General features: G+C 41.4%; 1 protein-coding gene across 1 annotated transcript in view; it reads left to right on the top strand.

Annotated features, from left to right (window-relative positions):
- Positions 1-3891, top strand: part of elfn1a (extracellular leucine-rich repeat and fibronectin type III domain containing 1a) — a 79646-nt gene extending 75755 nt beyond the window's left edge. The window contains exon 3 of the mRNA XM_054760644.1: positions 287-3891. Within this exon, the coding sequence (XP_054616619.1) occupies positions 502-2880 (2379 nt within the window). The 5' untranslated portion in view covers positions 287-501 and the 3' untranslated portion in view covers positions 2881-3891. The remainder of the gene's footprint in view (positions 1-286) is intronic.
- Positions 3892-20561: the final 16670 nt, after the last annotated feature.

Raw genomic sequence — 20561 nt, forward strand, 5'->3', positions numbered from 1 at the left:
TTTCACAACTTAGGCCAAGTGTTCCTGAACAGGAGACTTTAACAACAGAAGAGGATTCCCAAGCTCTGGCTTCTATTTCGGACTATCCCTATCCATAACTTCCGCTAGCCACAGGCTAGGCTGCACTGTATTTGTTTATGGACTAACTACTGTAAATCAACCCTCACTCCCTGTGTGCCGTTTGGGCTCTGTGCCATTACGGAATGTCTGATTTTGAATACATGTACCACAAGACCCCCTAAAGCAACTTTGCACGATGTTTAATTGTCGGGTTTCTGTGTTGCAGGTTATGCATCCACATGGAAGCGAGTGATGCGAAGAAGACAGTTTGAGTTGGAGTAAAATGATGAAGGCAAAAAGCACAAACCAAGCAGAGACGATGCCACAAGTTCAGCGTCTGCAAATCTAAATGAATCCATCCATGACGAGGCGACGGCTGAACTTACTCCCTCTGCTTTGGAATTGAAACCACAGCGACGTCACCTCCTCTTTTCTTCAGAGATGACTCGCAGGGAAGCGCCGATGGCCTGCAGGTGGGGCATGGCAACGAGCACCCTGCTTTGGTCTGCGGCCATTGTGTATTTGAGCCATGTGGGCCACGTCAGCGCAGACTGCTGGCTAATTGAGGGCGAAAAGGGCTTCGTGTGGCTCGCCATCTGTAGCCAAAACCAACCGCCTTATGAGGCCATCCCACAGCACATCAACAGCACCATTGTGGACCTTCGCCTGAATGAGAACAAGATAAAAAGTATTCACTATTCAGCCCTCAGCCGCTTTGCCAACTTGACCTACCTGAATCTGACTAAGAATGAGATATCCTACATTGAGGATGGGGCCTTTTCCGCTCAGTTTAACTTACAAGTTCTTCAAATGGGCTTCAACAAGTTACGGAACCTGACAGAGGGGATCCTCAGAGGACTCGGAAAGCTGCAGTACCTCTACCTCCAGGCCAACCTGATAGAGACTGTGACACCCAATGCCTTTTGGGAGTGCCCCAACATCGAGAACATCGACCTGTCCATGAACCGCATTCAGCAGCTGGATGGCTCCACGTTCACCAGCTTGACTAAGCTGAGCACCTGCGAGCTTTACACAAATCCCTTCAATTGCTCTTGTGAATTACTGGGCTTTGTCAAGTGGCTCTCTGTGTTCCCCAACAGGACCAACGAGCGGATGGTCTGCGACTCCCCAAGTGGTGTTTCTGGTTATAGTCTGCTCAGCCAGAACCCGAACAACCCCACGTATCGAAATGCTCTCTACATGCTCACCACTGTGTGCACCGACGACTACGTCACACCATTTTTCCCCCTACCCCTCGAGCCAACAACACCTCCACCAGACTTTACCCTTTGTGGGCTGGAGGACTGTCCATCTGGGACAGAACCAGAAGACATAATTCCAAACAACATTAGTACAACCAACAACGAAGTGGAAGCTAATCCTCTAATGAAACTGAAGCAGGTGTCCAACACAGGTGCCACCATTACAGTCCAGATTCCCTTTCCATTCAAAAAGATGTACATCCTCGTTCTGTACAACAACAGCTTTTTCATGGACATCCAACCCTTGAATGAAATAAAGCAGGACATTGACCTTAAGAACCTCAAACCCCACACAAACTACACGTACTGTGTTGCTTCCATTCGTAACTCACTGAGACACAACCACACTTGTCTGACAATCACCACTGGGCCCTGGAAGGGCAAGTCGAGGGACTCAAACAATACAACTGCCACTCATTACATCATGACCATCCTGGGCTGCCTCTTCAGCATGGTTATCTTTCTAGGGGTGGTTTACTACTGCTTGCGACGGAAGCGCCAACAAGATGAAAAGCACAAAAAAGCAGGGAGCTTGAAGAAAAACATAATGGAGCTGAAGTATGGGCAAGAACTGGAGGGGGGGACTATTTCTCGCATGTCCCAGAAGCAGCTGCTGTCCGGGGAGAGCATGGCAGCGCGTATGCCCTACCTACCCTCTGCAAGTGAAATGGAGCAGTACAAATTTCAAGAAATAAGCGAAACTCCCAAAATGATGAAGGGAAGTTACATGGAGGTGAGAAGCCTGGACCACCATGAACGCAGGGAGTGTGACATGGGGATGGCTGGGAACAGCCAGGGCTCCGTGGCAGAGATTTCCACCATTGCAAAGGAGGTGGACAAAGTCAACCAGATCATCAACAACTGTATTGATGCTCTCAAGTCGGACTCCACTTCTTATCAAGGGGTAAGATCTGGAGCAGTGTCCAACGCAGAGCCCCAGTTGGTGCTCATATCGGAGCAGCCGCAGAACAAATCTGGCCTTCTGTCCCCTCCGTATCAGGACAGCTACCACCATTCCCTGCAGAGACATCGCTCCTCGGATGCCTCGCCAAAAAGGCCCAGCACTGCCTCAGGAATGCGAAGCCCCAGGCCTTACCGCACCGAATCCAGGTACATAGAGAAAACCTCCCCGACGGGGGAGACCATCCTAACGGTAACGCCCGCCGCCGCCATTCTGAGGGCGGAAGCGGAGAAGATCCGTCAATATGGCGACCACCGCCACTCTTATCCCGACGCTCAAATCGAAGAGCTGGAAGGACCCGACGGCATCAAGTCGCCCATGCTGGAGCCTCTCTCACACTCTCGCTCTAGAGACTTGGCGTACTCCCAGCTGCCATCGCAGTACCACAACCTGAGCTACTCATCCAGTCCCGAATACTACTGCAAACCTTCGCACAGCATCTGGGAGCGCTTCAAGCTGCACCGTAAACGGCACAAAGACGACGAATACATGGCGGCGGGCCACGCGCTCCGCAAGAAGGTACAGTTTGCAAAGGATGAGGACCTGCATGATATTTTAGACTACTGGAAAGGCGTCTCGGCCCAGAATAAATCATAACCTCCATAGGTCTTTTTAAACGTGGACTTTAAAGATATTACACAAGAACCTCATCAGACTATCCATCAATGGATTCTTCCACACCCTAAATCACACATGTTGTCTTTTGTCTGTGAGGGGGAAATCTTTCAAATTTGTCATATTATGTAAAGAATCTATTAAAGAGAAAACATACTGCTAATTATTAAGAATAATAATATATATGTTACAATGAATTATAGGTTTTTGGATATCGCATGGCCAAGTCCTGTGAAAGTGGATTTGCTGTTGTGTAATATGAAAACTATTCTATGAAACTTGTTTACTGAAACCTCAATTTTTCTTAATCTGGACTCTCTTTTTTTTTTTTTAAGAAAAATCCCTGCATATGTTTAGTTTATCCACTATGTACAGATATGGTTGTCTTTATTTACTTTGCTGTGTATGAATCAGACACATATTAAGAATATCTTTTCCCACTTGAAGTCAGTTTTTGTTGTTTTCTGGACTTTTACACGTGTTTATACTTTACAAAAAGATGTTTTGTTTTGTTGTTTTTTTTTATTAAATCACACGTATGAAGGTTTCATTCATCAGAATCACAAAAGAAATTCTAATTTTATGACCAAAGTAGAAAAACTGTTTACAATATTCCTGCACGGTCTGGGAATGATATGAGCATTTTTTTCAAAAGTATTTGTATCCGCTCCTTTGAAAGTGAAAAGATTATCTGGGAATTGGGCTATGGGAATCATATCTCATAGAGGAAGTGGAAGGACAATGACAGCACTTCCCTGCTAGCGAGCCCGATGGATGAATGTAACATACAAAAATGTGTCGATGGCAGCTTTTATGTATATTTTACAGGAGTATTTATAGAGATAAACTAATGTTTTTTTTTTCTTTGCTTCCAGTGTACTATACTGCATAATGTCTGACGTCGGGGTGGGAAAAAGTAGTTTGTTACTCCGATGGGCCTTGTGTTGCTTGCTGAAAGATTTCATCTTTTTGAATAAAACTGTGAGGCTGTTACGTCCTTTTGTACATTATGGAGTTTAATTACCGGATGGACGACTATTAACACGCTAGAGTTAACACTTGAGAATGTGATTCCTCTGACTTACTGGCTGTGAATTTGTATATTATGAATTTTTGGCAGTATATCGTGAGGCTTATAACGTGTCAAAAGGATGTTTACAGAGCGTATTCCACGCGGGCTCAAAGAGGTGGGGGCTTCATTGTATATTTATGAATGAGCAATACACAAATGAATGTCAGCTCAGCGACACAATGCTTTAGTTAAGCTTCACATCACTCCACAAAGTGCATTATTGGGACTGTCCAATTTGGAACCGTGGTGTGTTTTAGTCTACTCTAAAAGTGAGGGGTCACTCTTAACCTGATGGTAACGGTTTAGTATATGTTGACCATGCTTAACAAACTCAAAGTCACATTCAAGAACATCACATGTTTGCACTTGGACAATTCAACATATCCAGAAAACCACAGCACCCCAGTGCTGGGAAGGAGCACTCATGCAGCCCCAGACCATGATGCTACCACATAGATATTTCATGTTGGTGTTTTTTCACTGTTTGTCTTTAAGAGGAAATCAGCATGTTGCAATTAGGGTTGTAACGGTATGCCATCGTTATGGTTCGGTTAATTTTAAATACAGCCAACCATGGAACAAAATGCAAAACAGAACTGTTGTGTAGACAGCTTTAGTGATCTCCAATGATGCGCCCATACTTAAAAATGTTACATGTTTACTGTAATTTCCAGTGTATAAGCTGCTAATTTTTTTCTTACACTTTGGCAATGATGCCTCTGTCCACCAGAGGGAGCCAGAGGAGCCCAGAGTCCAGAGGGAAGCTGACATCATTGCAGCAACCCGCAGCCATAGCCAATGAAATGCTTTGCTGGGACGAAATGCATTATGGGAAAAAGTTGAAAGGTTTTTGTCATTTTAGACTCGTATTGGTACTCGTATTGTATATTTGTTAGCGACCTTTTGAGTGTGAAGTTGCTGTGTGCTGATTTTAGCGTTCTTTGTAAGATGACACTGTGAGTCAGACTGTTATATTGAGAAATGACCTCCTGCGATTTCCAACTTGCGATTTTTACCTGGTCCTCACGGACTCACGCGCACCACAATATGCCGTTTTATGACGTGGACATGTGAGGCTTATAGTCCGGTGTGGCTTATATATGTATAAATCTGTTTTTCGCTCTAAATTTAGTGGGTGCGGCTTAAACACTGGTGCGTCTTATACACCGGAAATTATGGTAAATAAAGATGAAATAACATTTCAAGACATGATTGATTTATTTATTTTCACACTTTCTATTGAGGTAGCGGCGGGATTTACAATGTAGCCAAGCTACTATACAACAACAGAAAAATAGAGGACAAAAATCATATAAAATATGTGAAAATGCTGTTTTAAGCAGTAAAAAATAGTAAAATTGTGTCGTTGCACTGACGCATTTAGACAAGATTTCACTCCTGTCTTCCTGTCGATAATAATAATATACAATACCTCAAATGACTTAAGTATCAAAGTACTGTATCACTATTTTAAGTTGAGAATCAATTTTACAACCTAAAAATCTGGTATCGGAGTTATCAATATTTCAGTATCGAGTCCAACAATTTGAACAGTGTGAATTAATGGGGGTTTTTTCGTAAATTTGTGAAGTGTAGCATCAATAGTTCCAGTTTGTTGTCCTGTTACACACTTCTACGGAATAATGGCAGCACACTGCTTTCGTCTCTTCCACTTGTATTTGTCCGTTTATGTCATGGGTGTCCAAAGTGCAGCCCAGGGACCATTTGCGGCCCGCTGCTGTATTTTGATTGGCCCATGGCACATTCTAAAAATAGAATTTAACAAATTTCAAGAAAACTAAAATAAAGGAAAAGTTGTAATCTAACAAGAAAGTCACAATTTTACAAGAAAAATGTAACATTATGATGAAAAATGTCTTTTTATTAGCATAAAGTAAAATGTGTAAGATGGGAATAAAGTCATAATATAAATAGAAAATTTACAAGAAGAAAATTCAAATAGTTGGAAAAATGTTTGGACACCCCTGGTTTACGCATTTCACCAGGAAGGCTGAATGGAAGAGGGTTTTCAAGCTCTGGCTTCTCCTTGGCACTATCGCTGGCCATGACCCCTGCTTGTCAAAGGCTGGGCTGCACTGTATTTGTTTACAGCATAGATTCATGACTACATTGCAAGGCAGTTAAGCTTCCTGTCCCTCAACCGAGTGCGAACTCCATACCGAAAAATTTGTACCGCAAACACAGATTTGGAATGCATGTACCGTTACACCCCTGAATGGAATTCAAAATGAAAGGGATTACTTGTTAAAGTAGGACATCATTATACAAGTGTTTGGATTAGCAGTACAATCAATGTTTCTGTTGACATTCTCTGTGTGTGTGTGTGTGTTTGTGTGTGTGTGTGTTTGTGCTTTATTCATTCATGTGAAATGAAGCATCCGTGAGCCCGACGTGGTTGCGTCCCATAAGCACCCTCGCCATGCGTTAGCTCGATTCGATACAGTATTTCAACCGCCTTAAGATTTCTGAGATTGTTGTGTACAAGTGTAAATTTCCTTTGTTTTATTTCCAACACATTTTTCTTTGTTTTTTTTTTTCTCATTTCTAAAATTCTCCAAAGCATTTTTGTGGGAGGTTCTAGTTCATTTAGCTACTTAACTACGTGTTTTTTTTACAGTAATACTGCATATTGTAGCACTTGTGTATTATAAAAAAAAAAAGAGTGGTGAGTGATCAACAGTTGTTCAAGTGCATCAAAAACAAACAAGAGCACAAAAAAGTTTTTTTTTTTTTTTTACTTTCTTTCAGTTTATTTCCTAATACTATGTAATCTGCTTTAAGACAAAGTACTGTGAAATAAAGTTAAGGGTGCACAAAAAAAAAAGGATTGGCATCGTTATTATCAAGCCTGTGAGCTACTTTACATTGATGAGGTACAGTCGTCCCTCGCTACATAATTAGTAACAGAATGCTGTTTCGCAGTTGACTAAGGCCTATTATTAGTCCAAAATATTGAAAGACAAGTCATATGTAGTATTCTGGTCACTAGGAGTCAGTAATGTTACATTGATGAAATATAACCTTAGAACATATTACCTTAACAGTGCATGAAAATCAAATAAATGTCCTCCCATTACATGGGGAAGTGGTAAGTTTTTGGCTTCTTACTTTGTCCTTCTTCCCCACTCCGTTTGAAACCCTTTAAGTTCAGAACAAATAAATTGGAAGCTAACTCGTTAGCTCGGTATCTTGCTATATGCTATGAGCGTCGGCAGTCTCTTATATCCCTGCAGTGATCTTGTACGCTACGCATTAGTGTTGTGCAATGTGATATAAACAAAGTAGTGTAAAGGTGACTATAGGGGTGTTATTTCATGTCTACAGGGCTCTAATAAATGTAAAAAACATACAGTATTTATGTTCTAACTACAAAAATATTCATTTATTAATATGGAACCCTACTTTGTGGAAATTCACTTATCGCTGTAGTCAATTACCTGCAATAATAGAGGGATAATTGTAAAATAAAACGTGTCTCTTTGGATGTGAAGTAACATTTTTGGGCAAAAGGAATTGCACAAGACTTCTGACTTTGACACTTGACTTCACACAGAATGCAAGCATACTTTACTCTTGTGTAATAAAATCCTCTCTTAAATGAATATTTATTCATTCCTGGAGGCACATGAATAAGAATCTGTTGTTGCTCATTAGTAGAGTCAAGAAACGTTCCTCCCTTTTTGTCAACGTTGCTCTAAAGGCCACGCTGGTTGTGATTTATTTGCTGCTTTTTGCTTTGATTTCTGCAAATTCTAAAACCGGTGTTATCTACTTCAGCAAATGACAGATTCTGGGGGATAAAATGCAGTCGTGACACTTGCCTCACAGTGGGAATGATCAGTGTACAGGTGGCATAGTAGTATAGATGTACTACCCACCGAAAATGAGTCAACACACAGCCAGTATTTTGTGAATTGACCAGAGCTGCACAGTTTGTTACTGGATTCCTCTTCCACTCCTCCATGATGGCATCACTGGTCGGGCTGGTGGATGTTGGACACTTTGCACTCCTTGAGGGTTGAAGGTCCCCACAGAATCACATACTTGGCCATCGCCTTCAGCCTCTTCGGCAAGCCACTTGATCCTCTTGGAGGTGTGTTTGGGCTCCTTATGTTGGAAAACTGCCATGTGGCATGCCAAGCCAAGCCTGGCCCTTTAAGAAGAATTGCATTGTGGGAAGCTGAGTGTCTCTCTCTTCCCTCTCTTGTCCATCTATACCGCCCATTGTTTTCTGCGTCCTGATTGGCTGTAGAACATTATCAATCTCCTTCCTGCCTCCCTGCCGTGTCTCCTGTGTCATCGATAGCTTGCTTGCTAGCTTGTAAATGAACCTTCGGTTCGAAGGAGGAGGACAGCAACAATATGTTTTCACAAAGATACAAAAACGTTACAGGACAGCGGAACGGCGCCAGGACGAAAATGCGCGGTCACGGGAGTGAAATACGCGTGAGTGACTTAATCATTTCTTGTTTCCGACTTGTAGGTTGATGATTAAAATTCAAACGAAGGTTTCAACTTTTTTGAGTGTGTTTAAACAAGAGAGAAATGTGAGAAAATGTTCTTGCCTGTCTGAGAAAAATGTATGGTGAGGCGTTTTATAGCCTTACAATATATCTAATAATTGTAAAAAAAAAAGAAGTTGGCTACTTTGTAGATTTCACTTATTGTGGGCTATTTTGACCACCTATACCCCCGCGATAAACAAGGGAACACTGTACATGTTGGAATTCATGTTTCCCCTCAATAAACCACAGCTTCCCCTGTGCCGGCAGCACTCTTGCAGCCTCAGACCATGCTTGACATACAGTAATTGCCTTTCCACTCACTTGTGTTGCCAGCTATTTTGATAATAATGGCTGTGTGTTAACTCATTTTCAGGCTGTACCCTGACTACTCTAAAGTACTGTACAGTACAGTCAAGGGGACTTGCTATATACAGTCCTGTAATATGTATGAGCTCCAGGATAGTGTGGAAACGCTGCAGCACACAGGCCACAGGGGAGTTGTGGCGTATTTTGATGCTGAACAAACAAATAACACAGTGGTGTTCGCCGTATAAGAGAATAATGAGACAAAAAGGTCATCCTTTCCTTCCCGCATGTAATAGTTGGGGATTTTTCTCCTCCAAAAAAAGACGAAACTGTTGGGAGACAAAGTGTCATGTCGAGGTGACACAGCAGCCGAGCTCCATCCATCAAGGAGAAGCGCAGTCCTTACGGCGCACAACAATTGACAGGAGTTATTCTTCGGTCACGGCGCCAACAGTGGCGCTGACGGAGAGAAAGCGAAGCTAAAAGCTAAAAGAAGCTTAATGCACAGACTCACAAAGAAAAGAAAGAGATGTTCTTCATCGAGCTACTGCTTTTGAATCAAACAGAAGAGGGCATGTCAAAGATCTAACCACTCTGAATAGATACGGTTTTCCATGTATCTTATTGCACCGCAGCAAAATATTTTGTAAAGCAAATGCTAAGAAGTTATTTACGTGTGTGTATATACGCAGTCATGGAAAAAATGATTAGACCACCCTTGCTTCTTCAGTTTCTTGTTCGTTTTAATGCCTGATACAACTAAAGGTACCTTTGTTTGGACAAATATAACAATGACATAGCAGACTACAGCAGCTACTCATGTAAGAACTGAAGTGATTTTGGTTAATATCAAGAAAACCGTGGAAGTTGCTAGATATCAGCTCTTAAATTCAACTCTTATGAGCTATATTTGTTATCATCATTATATTTTATCCAAACAAGTGTACTTTGTGTATCGTGGTTGTAGTATTCTGCACTGGTCACTAGGTGTCAGTCATGGTACTGCAATGTTCAGTGAGACACACAAGCAGTATAGTTGATTGCCGCAACTACAGGCTTTTATTGCAGGTTTGAATTATATCACAACAGGCACAATAATAATCAGAATAATACCACGTGTTACTCATGCGGATGTAACCCAGTGCAATATGAAACTCAACTCTGAACCCCTGATGTCAGCCGACACAAGCAAGTACATACGCTAGTGCGAAAAAATGAGGGCAGCGCATGGGTGTGTATGTAGACGGTACATGAAACATGATTCATGCACATGCTTCATTATGACATGAGTGATGTGCTGACTGCAAGAAGCTGCCGCATTATGAAGGAATCCATCACGCTCCCACCGAGGGGGGCGTTGATGTACGAGCGCCTCCACGTCGGCGGCCTGAAACCCTCCGCTCTCGTTAGGAGAGATTTATGCTGATGGAGGATTGTGACGAGCACAAACAGCCAAGGCCTGCTCGTTAAATACGAGGAGCGTCGGCTTCTGTTTCCGACCAGCGGGCAGAAGAAGCGGCGGAAAAAAAAAAAACAAGAGTCAGAACCGCCACCGGAGGAAGAAGTGCTGAGCACGGTGCATGTCAGGGCAGCAGAGAGCTGATTGGCTCATTTGGAAATGAAAGCCAAAATCAAAGTGGTCATGTGACTTTTGTGATCCCAAACAAGGGAAGCTGTGTGCGGGGATAAGGGCTTCCCATTCCTCTGAGATAAAAAGCTTTTAGCCTTTGATTATTTCCTCCACTCGCCCTTTATGAATTTGCTTAACATTCAAAGATGAGGGGGCGCCCTTAAACGCAGCCACAAAAAGGCCACTTCACTTCCTGTCGCCAGTTTTAAAGCGGCGTCTCATTACTGGACTGGACCCAACAAAAAACACACAGGATGACAAAATGAACCATTGCCATTGTCACTGCAGGAATACTATGCATTTTTACTCCACGGCTCTCTAAACGAGCAGTACATCCACAATGCTGCTTGTCGAGTCCTGGCTAGAACCAGGACATATGAGCATGTTAGTCCAGTACTCAGGTCTCTGCACTGGCTTCCTGTTGCTCAGAGAAAAGACTTGAAAACAGCTCTGCTTGTGTACAAGTCCTTCATTTCTACATCTCTGACATGTTAGAGCCACATAAACCATCTCGAGCTCTGAGAAGCTCAAGGAGGGGTCTCCTGCGGGTGCCCAGAGTCAGGACTAAACACGGTCAGGCTGCGTTTCAGTTTAATGCTTCCAAAATATGGAACGGTCTTCCAGAAGATGTGCGACAATCCACAGCATTTGGCAACACTTCTATTCAACTGTGCATATGACAACCGAAAGTATTTTATCTGCACTATTCAGTTTTTGTTTTTTTGTTTTATGGAATGATTTATAAAACTTTATATAATGACTCGACAATTATTTTATGTTTTTATGGAACGATTTTATGAAGTGATTTTACTCTTTGAAGCACTTTGAATTGCCTTGTGCATGAATTGTGCTCTATAAGTAAACTTACCTTGCCTTACTGATACCCGGATGGGGTATACAATCGCCCCTCGTGATATTGCGGTTCGATTATCGCTTCCTCGCTATTTTCAGACATTAATTATCGCAGTTTCGTGGTAGACTATGGTCTATTATTAGTCAAAACATATTGAAAAAGTGATATGGAGTATTCTGGTCACTTGGTGGCAGTAATGACACAAAACATTGAGACATGACCTGACATTACATTACATTACCTGAACACTGCATGAAGTCATGAAGTCAGCCATGGCACGTCCCACATGACAGAGTGGGGAAAAAAAGGGCTCCTATTCCGTGGGGAAGTGGTGGTATGTTTTTGGCTTCTTATGTTTAGAAGAAATACATTTGAGGCTTAATGGTTAGCTCGCTAGATTGCTAGCTTGTTAGCTCGCGGCCGTCTCGAGTCCCTGCAGCATTATAGTTGCAATGTGGTGTAAAGAATGAATAATAGGAGTATAAATCTTGCTCAAAAAGGTTTACAGTAATGCCAAGAATTTGGAAACTCAGGATGCTAAAATACAAGGTTCCAGTTTGAGATGTCCAGAGCACAAAAAACATTCGAGGAGCTACAAAACTAGCACAGACGCTATACTAGCACAGACTCACTACAACAGCAAATGATGATCCGACAAAGACAAGACAGAAAAGTGGGAACGAATACACAGACTAATTGCACAACAAGACACACCTGGGCTCGACACAAGAGGGAGGAGAGAGCTGATTGGAGGAAACACAGGGGTCAGAGGATCCAATCACAAGACAGACAGGGCCACACAGCCAGCACAGACCTGACACAAGGTGACAACGAGGGCCATACAACGTTCCCCTTCAGCACTCTCCAAAAGCCACATTTTTTAACAGAGCTTTGTCTGTATTTCTTCACCCTAGGAAGAACCCTATTGATTTTGAATGACAATTAGCACAATACGACTGGGGGAGCTTAGGTGAAAGGTCACGCAGCTCAAATTTGCGGCTTCATTCTATCACGGATTTTCAAAAATATATTAATTAATAAATCATGCTATTTTGTAGATATAAGGCGTTCAGAAGACGCATTCAAGGACTTGATAACATGTAGTATTCTACACTGGTCACCAGGTGTCAGTAAGGTTACTGTAATGTTTGGTGAGACACACAAACGCCAGACTTCATTGCCGGAACAACATGCTTTTATTGCAGGTTTGAATGATCTCACAACAGGCGCAACAATTCCTAATCAAATCTATAATAAAAACACAGGCTACTGTGACTCATCGCTGAACCCCCGATGTCACTTCCTGTCCACCCGCCACTCAGCTCCCCTAGAAAACACATTTATAGCAACACACACAAGCATTATTTATGTCTTAAATGGCTCATTTACTATTATTTGTCAACTATATTAGTCAATATGAGTATAAAGGTGACTATAGAGTTGTTATTTCATATCTATAGGGCTCTAATAATTAAAACACGTATATAGAAGGTCATAAACAAGTAAACAGGTAAAAAATTCAGTGGTCTGGAACCAATTAACCACGATAAACAAGGGATTACTGCATATAGTAAGTTCCCTAAAAATCACCCAAGCAACCGCTTCTTTTTTTTACCCATCCTGCAGAAAACCTGTAGAAAATATTGATTATGTCCTAAATACTGCCATATTTTTTCACAAAAATGGAAGAGGCGTTAATTGGCTGTAGGATTTCTTATTTATAAATTAAATATTTTCATAGGGCAGAGAAAACCTGTTTACAACCTTCTAAAAATATTTTTTAAGATATCAGAGCCTTCTAGACATGAAGTAACACCCCTACAGTCACATTTACACTCGTTTTACCCCAAATAGTTCGAGAAAATAAGACATACGGTATACGATACAAAATAGACGCACACATTATCACTGGGAGAGTTCCTTGTTGGTCCTTTTTTACTTCCTGTTCTGGACAGTACTTTCTCACCAATGTACCATTACTGAAACATAGTGACCGGTGTGGAATACTACATATCACAATGTCTTCTGAATGCCTTATATTTTTGGAAAAACCGTGATAGAGAGAAACTGTAAAATGTACAAAATTTACAGTCAGCATTGCCACAGCGTGAGGATAGATGTTTTTGGAGGTGTACACCATGGAGGAGCGCGCCAGGCGGAGTATTGTATCTGTATTGTAAATGGAAAAAAACATAGCAGTCACTAAAAACGTGCATCCGCATTAGAAAAGTGTTGAATATTGAATGTTTGTGGATTCATCCATCACATCCATAGTCAAATAATACTAATAATTTGACCGTTTTTTAGACTCAGTGCAGGAAAAAGCCCAACACGTGTCCTCCTCATCTGAATGTGTGTAACTTAAGTGTTTTTCAACGACTGCATTATTCAAGCAGTGAGCCCATGCAGCCCACCCACTCAGGTGTTTTCACTGATTTGCTGCGATTATACCTGAGGACAGCGTGGGAGGCAATGTGCAGTACTTGATTGACATGCTGCTCCCCTCTGTAGTTGTGTACCACTGGCTACAGTGGGAGTGTTTATGTCTCTATTCTTCTTATTATTCCATGGCTAATGCTATGCTATTAAAGCTAATAGGTTGTATAACAGATGGCATAGTGGGCGACTCTGTGGGGTAATCAGGAAGCCACGTCGAGGTTTTTAAATAGCAACTAAGCAATTAAGCAACACTCAAAGCATTTTTCCTCAATCATGGACCAGTTGATACTTCATCATCAGTTTATCTTTTTTTTAAAGCAATTCTCACTAGAGCGGGTTTCTCCGCGTTCCAATTACGCCTCCAAAGGAAGGAAGTGGAGTTACCGGCGCTGAGATTATCCCTGCTTTCTGGAAATGAAAGCGTCAATCAGACGCTAACAGCAACAAGTGCGCAGGAATAAGGAAGCTAATGAACGTGAATGGAACAGCTGCTGCACACTGAGGAACATGCTATCCTGGCATGATGTTGCTTACCAGCACGTTTCAGTTGTCTTATTAGTTTCACATCTTCACGGGTGGTTTTGAGGGTGGTCCCAGCAAGCGCTGGAAAGGTACAGTATTTTTAACACATAGACAGAAAGCCCGTGGAAAATTGTAGTAGAGTGTTTTTAGATTTCTGCCAGCAAATTGGAAAAAAGTAGCTTTTTCGTTGTTCCGTTACTTCAAAATGTTTAGTTTTTGTATATACTGTACCACAGTTTTCGTACGACCCGGTTTTTGACAAAAATTGTTTCCACAAAAATGTCTGACTTTTTTTTTTTTACATTGTCTCAGTTATCCTATGGCCCAACAGTGCCCCCCCAAAAAGTTTACGTATTCAATTCATCATTTATATGTATTTTCCTGCATGTAAAAAGTCTTTTGTGTTAATATTTTTGGGTTTCTGGAACGGATTCATTGGATTTACGTTATTTCTTCTGGGAAAAATTGATTCGGTTTTCGTACTTTTCGTTTTTTGTCTGACGTTTTGGAACGGATTAATAACAAAAACAGAGGTTCCATAGTAATTAGGTTATGTTGACTTTCTATTGCTTTATTTTGATCTGAATGCCTTATGTCTTTGTTTGACAGGGGAACAACAATACAGGGCTGCCAACATTTACGTAAAGGCTGACAGCATCACGTAAACGTGAATATAAGTCTTATTTCTTTTAATATTAAAAAAGACTAGCTCCAGATGCAATATTTTTTGATAACAATAAATCAGAATACAGCTTTAAGCGCTCATTGATATACTGGGAAGAAAAAATGTAATGTTTATTTAAAGGGGGCCTATCCTGCTCATTTTGGGGACATTTAAAATGGTACCGAATCCCTGTGGGGCACTATATTAAGTCGCTTTTAATAAAATGCTCCCTATATCTCAGTTCGTGTACAGGGAAACTCTGCATTCTTCTCCTTTTGACCAAAACGCTCGGATTCCGCTGCCTGCTCTCCCGACTACGCCTAGTTTGTTGCGATAGGTCGGGGGTCGAGGATCAGCTCCAGCCCCGTCACCGCTCAGCGCTGCATAGAACACACCCCCCTCAACCGGTTACGTGCGAATGCTTATCAGAATAGAAATGTGTGCACATGTTGGTGTTCGTCATAAAAACACCCCCATTTGGATACAATATCGTCATTTTCTTAATTGCGCTTCACAGCCAACATAAATGCGTGTCAGGCGGATAGACTTTGATACCACGCCGCTGTGTGTAGTTATTTCTGACATTGATAATATCACATTACGGCAATTAAGGGGCGGTGGCGCCCTGTGCAAGACCCAGACATCCACATTCATTCCTGTATCAACATCTTGTCCATTTTTGTAAGCTTAAAGCCCAAAAGCAGAGCTTTTCGTGAACACTCCAGTGCAACAAGCCCCCTGCACCCTGCACAGACAATGAGAGGCATCAGACCGAGGAAAGGGTGCATTAGTATGCATTGTGACTCAAATTGAGCCTTGTTTTTCATTTTACATCTCTGGCACACGGCGAGATCGGAATGCTTCACAAATAGCGCTTGTAGGTGGCTGTGCATGAATTTACCGCTGGAGAAAAATTAAACGTGGACGCATCACTACCGAGCATTAGATGACTGACTTGCGAGAACTGAGCAGCCTTGTCAATTAGCGACTCCCGTTGCTATATTCATTGACTTTTTGTACGCACCGACTGTAGAACGGCACGGCTGCCATTAAACACAGTTATTAACATTTTATCTTGGCCTAACATGCTCGGGAGTTAAGATGATGTTTAATGAGCATTTAAAGGACTAACGGTAGGATTATAAAAACCGTTCATTACTGGTGTGAGTCATGCTGCAATGAAATGAGCGTCTAATATTTGCATTCACACGTTATGAAAATGCAGTATAAACCCCAATAAGTGCGCTCACTTTTCATGAGGCGCGTAGCTAATGACATAGAACAAACTCATTAAACGGAGGAAAAACAGACATTAAGGGCTGTTACAGTACATGTATTCGTAATCAAATTTCCTGGTATGGAACATTCCTGTGCCCCACAGACGCATACCGAGTTCCCATATGGAACACATCACGCGAGGGACAGGAAGTGTAACTGCCCCACGGTATAGTCACGCGTGTACTCCGTCAACAAATACAGTAATAGTGCCAAGTAGATGCCGGAGCTTGAAAACCCTCTTCCGTCGTTAAAGACAAGTGGATAAGACAAAAGCAGTGTTCATCCGAGATCAGCAGTTTGCAGTTTTTTATGTTTCATTTTAAAAGTCGTTAAAGAAAAGCAAAGCATTTTTTTGTTTTGCTGTTTACTGTATCCAAAATGAACCGAAACGTGACCTTCAAACACAGGTGCCGTATTTTCCAGGAGAATAAGTGGCACCTTTTTTTTGGATAGTTTAACTGGTCCTATCTGCGCGGTGGCCTAGCGGTTAGCATGGCGGCCACACAGCCAGGAGATCTGGAAGATGTGGGCTCGAATTTCCGTCGGACATCTCAGTTTGCATGTCCTCCCCGTGCGTGCGGCTACTCCGGCTTCCTCCCACATTCCAAAAATATGCATGTTAGGTTCATTGGTGACTCTAAATTATCCATAGGTGTGAACGATTATTTGTCTATACAGGATGTGTGTTTTATTGTCTATATGTGCCTTGCAATTGGCTGGCGAACAGTCTAAGGTGTACCCCGCCTCAGCTGGGATAGGCTCCAGCATACCCCCACAACCCTAGTGAGGACAAGCGGCATAGAAAATGAATGAATGGCTGGTGCTGCACAGGTATATCCTGTATGTAATTCAACATGTGCTGCCTTTAAGTTATAGCGGGGTGGTGCTTGGTTTTATGGCCACACTTGGTGGCCGCGATAATTCATTGAGCTGAGCTTCAGACGCAGCTAGCCACACAAATGGATTGATACAGAGCGTATTTTTGTTACAGAATATTTTTTAATACGTTTCTGCCTCGGAGACTGGTGTATCTGTAAGTAATGTGCAACTAGAATCATATGATACCTGTGCGGGTTGAGAAATGTGGTATTTTAGACAGCAGTGTTGTTTAAATACGACACAAATGATGTCCAGCTTGGAGATTGTAGCTGCTGTGTCAGCCGTTGACTAACTAAATACACACGTACGATTTTCAGTCTATTTTAATTCATTTGTGAACACAAAAATAAAACTTTTGGTGTTAAAATGTGGCTGTTTGATGTGTTTCTGCACACTGGGATGCATCCAGGCGTCATGTCATGTATTAAAAGTGTCTTCTTTGAGAACAATGTAACATTTCCAGGTATGTTTTATTGTATCCATACTGTAAAGAGTTGACTTATTTCAGCTTCTGTAGCTTTTTTCCTCTTCTGACTTATAGCCCGGAAAATACGCTGCACAGCATTACACCGCTACCAAGTGTCTTTTCTGAACGAGGACGTTTCCTCTGCAGACTTTTGTTTACGGTCACTGTGGCAGTGGCTTGCGTTGACGGTTAGAGAGCTATTTAAAGCCGACTTTCTAATTCTGCGATCGCTGACAAGCCCATCAACAAACGCCGCAATTAATATTTTTGCTGCACCTTTGCAGTGACAAGCCTGTCGTTATGTTTGTGCCTGTTATCACGTTAATTGCATCACCTGGCAAGTAAGCGGGCGTGCCGAAGACGCTATTTGCCTCAGTTAATTTTTAACCATGTTTGGGGAAATTGGAAGGTGGCTAATTTCATGCCCTGCTGGACTCGCTAGCTTTTATGGCTTCCAAACAATCACATGGAACCTGGGGGAATCATTAGCATGGTTTCATCTTCTGTTGTTTACTTAAAGTCCCGCTGTAGCACTGGAAAGACGCCAGATGAGTGTTGTTTCTAACAACAATCTCACTCAGCTTTTTAGATCCTATCTGGAACGTGTTCTTCTTTAGAATTTGCTGCTTTGACAAGACTCCAAAAGTCAAGTTATAACATTAAACGAATGCAAACACCAACAGGCAGGAACATTAAGAAGAAGCCAACAGGGCAGAGCAGAGCCGTGATGAAGTATCGTTTTTGTGTCTCGTCGGTTCAAATGATGTCCCTGTCGCAATGAATCAGTTGGCTTTAGTGCTCCGGCTGAACACACAACTACGGAGGACCAAAGCTAATTTGCACGCTTGTCTGATTCTTCTCAAACTCTCAAAGCTGATGGAAGAAACCAGACCGGCACAACAACTACATCCTCCAATGGACATAATAAGCACATACTTGGAATCGTGTCAAAGATGTCATGTTTGCAGGTCAAATATTTGTGCTTTGTAGCCCTTCTTGGGCTGCTTCCACCAGTCCAGTATTGAGCCTTTTTGACCTTCACGGCCACAATACTTCTTGCTCATGTATGGTAATATGGAAGTGATCCACATAAGTCAGTCAGCCTTTTTATGTAATAAAAGTCACTTATTTATGTCACTTAACAGTATAATGTGGCCCTATAGCCTGTTAATGAGCACCAAATGTGACTCACACATGAACATAATGCCGCCTCTGACCCGCCCCTTCCTTGATGAGCCCGCTACACATCATAACATAAGGCTTTATTTTAAGATGTGTAGCGAAGCCTGTTTTTGGGGAGGAGTACACAAACCTGTCCTCCGCTACACATTATTACACAAAATAAGGCTTTATTTTAAGATGTATAGCGAAGTCTGTTTTTTCCGGCGGAGCTTCAGTTATTATTTTGGTTTTCTTCAGCGAATCAGCTAACCTAGCATGATGTTGCTGTAACGTTAGTACTGTGTCTCACATAGCTATGCTAGTGATGCTAACACTCGTGTCCTCCAGTCCCGCTTCTTATTGTTGCGTTGTTGTATGTGATATATGGCATCTATTATGTTGGACAAGTGCATTGTACAATGTTAGGTAACAGCCGCAGTCCATGTTTCCCCCCCCAAAAGAGTCTTCCTGCCTGCGATCTATTCAGTCACATTTCCAGCAAGCAGTACAGGTGGCAGGGTGCAGTTAAACCCTGACAAAAAACAACAAAATGGTGGCCAGCTTTTTGCATTTTTTTCCTACCATTCATAGTCGACCAATCAGCATTGTTGCTGTGCATCTAGCACCACCCTTTCGGTGTCATGCCAAGTGGTTGGTGCCCCATTGAAGGCTGCCTCAAAGCAGTCCAGCAGGGGTGTCCAAAGTAAAGTGCAGCCCTGGGGCCATTTTCATTAGCCCGTGGCACATTCTAAAAATATCATTTCATAAGAGAACTTACAAAGACCAATAACAGTAAACAACCACTAGTAATTGTCCAAGAATAAAGTCAAAATATTAACAGAAAAAAATGGTAATCTAACAAGAAAAAGTCGTACTTTTGCAAGAAAAATGATTATTATATATTGATTATATTATTATAATAATTATTTTTAAAAAATGTCATTTTAGTAGCAATTTGAAATATTAAAGAACATTTTCTTAAAGTCATGACATTATGGAAAACAAAAACAACAAATAAAGCAGTTTTGGAAAATGAGGTTGCGGAAAAAGTTCTAATGTTATAAGAATTACGTCAAAATATTATGGCAATAAAGTCATAATTACCATAATTGGAAAATCATAAATAAAAAAAACACAGCAGAAATAGAAAAAACAGCTGTAATTTTACAAAAATAAAATTAAAATGTTAGGAGAAAAAAGTTGTATTCTAACAAAAAAAAATGTAGCAATTTTATGACCAAAAATGTATAATATTATGAAGAAAAATAATGTCATTTTAGTCGCATAGAGTTGAAATGTTAAAGAAAAAATTTTATTTTTTAAAGTCGTAATATTATGAGAAACAAACAAAGCAAAATATAGTTTTTGAAAAATTTGGTTGGGGAAAAAGTTATACTATTATGTAAAAGTCCAAATATTCTGAAAATAATTATTGTATTATAATTACTATAGGAATTATTTAAGAGGAAATTTCAAATATTGGAAAAAAAACAGGCAACACGGGTGTGAAAAAAAACACCAAAGACCAAAGTTCATACAAACAAAACACTTTTTTTACCTGCAGTATATCACAAAGCTGAAATGCAGTTCTTGAAATATACAGTATATAACTCCTTACATATCTACACCCCCCCGCGGTACAGTCTTTAACAATGGAAATGCAAAACACCTTTCGTACTGTCCCGAAATGAACCAAACTGAAAGGCTCGGTGGAAACGTCAAACGTTGTGTTACACCCCCACAAAGGCTGCACATCAGACAATGTGTCGTTATTGCAGCATTGCATTTGCCACAGGCTAACATTCGACATTGCTTCTCATTACTTTCGGAATTACACAAAAGTCATTTCAAGGCTGCCGATATGAGG

The sequence above is a fragment of the Dunckerocampus dactyliophorus genome, chromosome 18 (genome assembly GCF_027744805.1).
Source record: "Dunckerocampus dactyliophorus isolate RoL2022-P2 chromosome 18, RoL_Ddac_1.1, whole genome shotgun sequence".
Taxonomy (NCBI): Eukaryota; Metazoa; Chordata; class Actinopteri; order Syngnathiformes; family Syngnathidae; genus Dunckerocampus; species Dunckerocampus dactyliophorus.